Raw genomic sequence first — 5,559 nt, 5'->3', positions numbered from 1 at the left:
GGTTTAGGGTTTAGGGTTTAGGGTTTGTGCGCGCAGCAGCGCTTCTCTGCGGCTGCTGGCTTCGCGCGTGGCGCAGGTGGTGGTTTGTGGGGACTGTCTGTCTTTGCCAGCAGCAGCAGCAGCAGGAGGTGCAGCAGCAGCAGCAGCAGCAGAGGGGGGCGCTGCTGCTGCTGCTGCTGCGCTGCAGGAAGCAGACGCGTTCCTGTCGCAAGTTGCTGCTGCTGCTCCGCTGCTGCTGCTGCCGGGCCCCACAGACCCCACAACGCATGCGCTGCCGCAGCTGTCTATACACCCCGCGCTGCTGCCCCACACTCGCCAATTTGCTGCAGCAGCAGCAGCACCAAACCCTCACGCCTTTGAGCTTGATGGAGTAAAAAGAATTTAATTAATTATTTTATTTTATTTTATTCTATTTTATTTATTTAAAACCCCTTTCTGCAATTGCTTCTTCATTCTCCTTCTTTTTGCTCAATTAGCAGCAGCAGCAGCAAACGGAACGCTGCAGCAGCAGCAGCAGCAGCAGCAGCAGCAGTAATGTTTTGCTTCTCTCTTTGAGTCCATTTGTGCTGCAGATCCGCTTCATCGGAAGCAGCGGACAGCCGGTGAAAGACATTTGCCGCCAGAGCTGCCTCTCCCCCATAGGTAGGGTTTAGGGTTTAGGGTTTAGGGTTTGCGGGAGCTGCTGAGGGTTCGGGAAGGCGCCGCGTCGGCCCCTTACTCTGAGGGTTTAGGGTTTGAGGACGCGGAAACACGGCTAGGGTTTGGGGCTCAAGTTTAGGGTTTAGGGTTTAGGGTTTAGGGTTTAGGGTTTGCGGCTGCAGAGGCTCTCGAGCTGACGGCGCAGTGCCGTTGTATTGCCCCAACCGCCCCAGACACTCTCCCGTAAGCTGCTGCTGCTGCTGCTCTTTTGCTGCTGCTGCTGCTGCTCTCTTGCTGCTGCTGCTGCTCTTGAGCTGCTGCTGGTGTTGCTCTTGCGCTGCTCTTGCTGCTGCTTTCGCGCTGCTTCTACTGCTGCTCGTGCGCCACCGCCGCCGTCGCTGTTGCTGCTGGTGCTATCGCTGCTGCTGCTGCAGCTAGGGTTTAGGGTTTAGGGTTTAGGGTTTGTGGCTCAGGTGCTATCCTTTTGTTGACCGAGACCCTTTTTGCATAACAGGGTCCAGCTCTTACCACGTGTACTTCGCGGGGCTGCAGAAGCAGCACGAGCACCGCCAGCTGGCAGCAGCAGCAGCAGCAGCAGCAAACCCAGCAGCAACAGCAGCAGCAGCAGCAGTTGCTATTTGCATCCCTGACTTCAAGCTGCGGGGCGAAACAGTTTTGCTGTCGCTGAAAACCCTCAGCTCCAGAACTCTCAAGTTCAGCCTAGCAAAGGGAAATGGGGAATAACTATTTGTTTTATTTATTTATTTATTTATTTTATTTATTTATTCATTTATTTATTTAAATTGTTTATTTGTCTATTGCAATTGTTTAGGATTTGGGTTTCTTGTTTGCTGCTGCGTCCGAAAGAAAGCGCGCTTGCTGCGGGCTCTTTGTTGCTGCTCAGTAGAAGCAGCAGCAACAGCAGCAGCAGCAGCAGCAGCAGCAGGTGCTGCTGCTGCTGCTGCGTGAGGGCACGCAAACCCTAAACCCTAATCCCGAGGTGCTGATCCGGTGGTCTGCAAACCCTCGAGGGGCATGCCTCTATTCTGCTGCTGCTACTTGCTGCTGCTGGTTGCAGCTGCTGCTGTTGGCTGCTGCTACTTTCGTTTGTTGCTGCTGCTGCTGTTTCCTGCTGCTGTTCCCTGCTGCTGCTTCTTGCTGCTCCTGCTCGTCGCTGCTGCTTGCTGCTGCTGCTTCTTCCTGCTGCTGCTCTTCGTCGCTACTGTTTGCTGGTGCTGCTGTCCAGTGCTGCTGTTGTTTGCTGCTGCTGCCGTTGCTGCTGCTGCTTGCTGCTGCTGCTTCCGGGTGGCAGCACCTGTGCAAGTTGTATCTAAAAAGTTTTCCATAATCCTTCACGATGGAGACTCCAAAGAAATACTAAAACAGCAAATCACAAAATTGCTGCATTGCTCAATTAACTAACAACACAGGCAGCAGCAGCAGCAGCAACAGCAGCAGCAGCAACAGCAACAGCAGCAGCAGCATCGAAAATCACCAACAAAGCACAGCAGCAGCGGCGGAAATCCGCAGCAAGCCGCAGCAGCAGCAGGGAGCAGCAGCAACGGAGCGCAGCAGCAGCAGCAGCAAACAAAAATAGAGAACCAAGCAGCAAGAACACATAAAAAGGAAGTTAGAGAAAAGTGAGATAATGCAGCAGAAAAGAAAATCCATAAACAAAAGAACCAGCAGCAAAAAGGAGAAAAGCGCAGCAGCAAACAAGCCAAGCGATCCCTCCTTGCTGCTGCTGCTACCCGTGCTGCTACTGCTGCTCCTACTGCTGCTGCTGCTACTGCTGCTGCTACTGCTGCTGCTGCTGCTGCTGGCAGCAAGCGTGTGCACTCACGGGGTTAACTTCTGCAACAAAAGTAAAAGTTGCATTATTTAAATCCACTTTATAATTCTTTCCAACTGCAGAATCCAAAACTTCCAAAACACTTTTCTTATTTGCTGTTCCAAAACCTCTGCTGCTAAACGCGCACGCCCAAGTCCCTTTCCAAGTACCCTCGGGGGGCCCCCCGTGGGGGCCCCCAGGGGCCCCCTCCTCCTGGGGGCCCCCTGGGGGCCCCTCCCCCTGGGGGGCCCCTGGGGGGCCCCCCTGGGGGGCCCCCTTCATAGTGCCTTCAGGGACTCCAGATGGCGACCCTTCACACAGACCCAATGGGGCCCCACTTGGGGCCCCTCTGGGGGCCCCCTGGGGGGCCCCCGAGGGTTTGAGAATTGGGTGTTTGCCATTTGCGTTGTTTGTTGAATTGTCTGCGGTGTACATACAGCTCAGAGGTAGGGGAGTTTCGATTAAAAACAATTTATTTAAATTAATTTTTTAAATTTAACTTTATTTTTCCAAAATGCAATAAGTATTCTTTTGCTGCATACTATGGAAAGCTGCAAAAAACCTACTCGCGCCATTTGCTGCTGCTGCTGCTGCTGCTGGGGCTGGTGCTGCACCTGCTGCTTGGTCCGCCTCATGCGTTTCTACTGCCGCTGCATCTGCTGCTGCTGCTGCTGCTTTTGCTGCTGCAGCAGCATCCCTGTTGTCAGCAGCAGCAGCAGCTTCTGGTGCAGCTGCTGCTGCTGGTGCTTCTGTAGCCGCTGCTGCTGCCGTTCCACCTGCGGCGTCACCTGCTGCTGCTGCTGCTGCTGCTGCTTCTTGGCAGCTGTTTGCTGCTGCGTTTGAATAAGGCAAGAAGCAGCAGCAAAGCTGTTTGCATGCAGCAGCAAACTGCTGCAGCGAAGGCTCCGAGCAAATGTCCACCGGCAGCACACGCGAGACGTGCCTTAAAAGAAAGTAAAAATAAATAAATAAATAAATAAATCATAAATAAATAGATGGATAAATAAATAAATAAATAATAAATAATTGATATAATTAATTAAATTTAAAGAATTAAGAAAGGACCATTTCTTAAAGACTGCAGCAAAAGCAGCTGCTGCAGCTAAACAGAAGAACCTGCAAAAAGAATAATTAAATGGCAGTTAAAATAAACAATTGTAAAAAATAATAACAGCATTTATCAATAAATAATAAATAATAAATAGTATATAATAAATAATAAATGATAATAAATGATATATATAATACTTAATAAATAAATAATAAAAATAAACAATAAAACAAAATTACAAAGCAAAATGAATAAAATAAAACGAAATAAATAAATAAAAGAAATAAAATAAAATAAAGCAGGAGGAATTAAATCATAAAACAAATGAAACAATTTAAATAAGACAAAATAAAGAAAATAAATAAAACAAATAAATAAACAGAATCAAACAAACAAAATAATAAAATAACTAAAATAATAAAACAAAGCAAAACAAAACAAACAAAATGGAAAAAAATAAATAAAATAAATAGAATAGATAAACCAAAATAAATAGAATAAAATAAATAAAATGAATAAAATAAGTAAAATAGAGTAAATAAAATAATAAAACAATAAAATAAATAAAATAAAATAATACCTGCAAGAAAACTTGTGCGGATTGTCGAGGGCGCACTGCAGCAGCCCGCAGCAAATCTCCGAAGGAATATCTTTTTCCCCACAAAAGCGAATAAAGGCAACTCCCTACAAATAAATAAATAAATAAATAAATAGATAAATAAATGAATAAATGATAAATAAATAAATACATAAATATATGTATAAATAATTTAAATAAAGTTTCTTTGATGGGCAAGAGAAAATGCACAATTCCATTATTCATGGCGGGTCAAAGAGCAGCAGCAGCAGCAGCAGCACAGCAGCAGCGGCAGCAGCGGCGCGGCAGCAGCAGCACGGCAGCAGCAGCAGCAGCAGCAGCAGCAGCAGCAGCTCACGGGCAAGAGTTGGCTGTAGACCTGGAAGCGCCGCGAGCGCTCAGAAAGGCTTTGCAGCTCTTCAGAAATGCCAGCAGCAACTTCGTCAGCAGCGCAGCACGCCGGGGCTCTGCAGCAGCAGCAGCCACAACAGGGGCGCCGCTGCTGCTGCTGCTGCTGCTGCTGCAGCTGCTGCTGCTGCTAGTTGGGAACTGAAGGCTAAGTGAAGCCAAGTGGGAAGTGTGCAAAAGGCAGCTCACCGCTCGTCGGTGGGCGCCTCCGCCTGCGGCCCGAACTCCTCCAGGTACTGAAAAGAAGAAAAATGGCAAAGTTTATAATCAAAAAAAAGAATTATTTGAATGCTTTACATTTTAGAAATAATTATAAGCTGAAATGGGAGTTAAAGAAGCCGGCAAAAGGCGCAGAAGTGCGCAGGGAGGAGCGGGAAAGCTGAATGCGGGTGGCTGCAGCAGAAAGAGAGGCAAAATGCAAATAATAAAAGCTGAGAAAGAACTTTAAAACTCACGCGATCTAAAATGTTTAAAAACTCCGTGCAGGCTTCTTGAGGTTGTCGGTTGAAGGTCAAGATGACGCCTTTGCAGCTTTTTCCGACTTCGAGCTTTCGCCTCTGTCGAAAACAGGAAAGAGGCGATATTTCGCGAAATCAGAGGCCTCAGGCCCGATTTTTCGGATTTTTGAAACAATTAAAAAATTTCAAATGCAACTGTGTGCACTAAATGCCAAAAAGTGGTCGTTTTCGTGCAAGTTTCCCTCTTTTCCGCGCGCGGCGACGGAGTGTACAGACACCTCGCAACTCCCGCCCACCTTCGCCATTATTCCAGTTCCTCGAGCGCCACTTTTTCCTCTTTTGACTTTTCGCTTTTTCGCCTCTTCCATTTTTGCAGCTTTTCTTTCCCTTTTGACAACAAATGCTGCAGCCAGTGAGCAGCACAGAGGGAATTCCAGGCAAGTTGAATCTCGATTGCGCCGAAGACCCTTGGCCTCACCTCGCCAAAGATGAAATGGTATTTCAAATTCAAATTTGTAAGATGAAAAAGATGAAATGGTATTTCAGATTCGAGATTGTAATTTTCAAGAAAGACAAGTTTCAAAGTCGCATTTTC

At 47.3% G+C, this 5,559-nt stretch overlaps 2 protein-coding genes across 2 annotated transcripts; one reads left to right on the top strand and one right to left on the bottom strand.

Moving 5' to 3' along the window:
* Positions 1-365: 365 nt before the first annotated feature.
* Positions 366-1,383, top strand: ETH_00017430 (uncharacterized protein; the record flags this gene model as incomplete). The annotated part of the gene is made up of 4 exons (XM_013380377.1): positions 366-370; positions 557-642; positions 822-882; positions 1,113-1,383. The coding sequence occupies 4 exons, from the start codon at positions 366-368 to the stop codon at positions 1,381-1,383; spliced, it is 423 nt and encodes a 140-aa protein (XP_013235831.1).
* A 297-nt stretch (positions 1,384-1,680) lies between these two features.
* ETH_00017425 (uncharacterized protein) lies at positions 1,681-5,332 on the bottom strand (the record flags this gene model as incomplete). The annotated part of the gene is made up of 7 exons (XM_013380376.1): positions 1,681-2,016; positions 2,483-2,892; positions 3,037-3,413; positions 4,102-4,205; positions 4,457-4,565; positions 4,696-4,742; positions 5,261-5,332. The coding sequence occupies 7 exons, from the start codon at positions 5,330-5,332 to the stop codon at positions 1,681-1,683; spliced, it is 1,455 nt and encodes a 484-aa protein (XP_013235830.1).
* Positions 5,333-5,559: the final 227 nt, after the last annotated feature.

This window comes from Eimeria tenella, genomic scaffold (genome assembly GCF_000499545.2).
Source record: "Eimeria tenella Houghton genomic scaffold, Eth_scaff566, whole genome shotgun sequence".
Classification (NCBI taxonomy): Eukaryota; Apicomplexa; class Conoidasida; order Eucoccidiorida; family Eimeriidae; genus Eimeria; species Eimeria tenella.
Note: the sequence above shows the minus strand (reverse complement) of the source record. Positions and strands in the feature narration are given on the sequence as shown.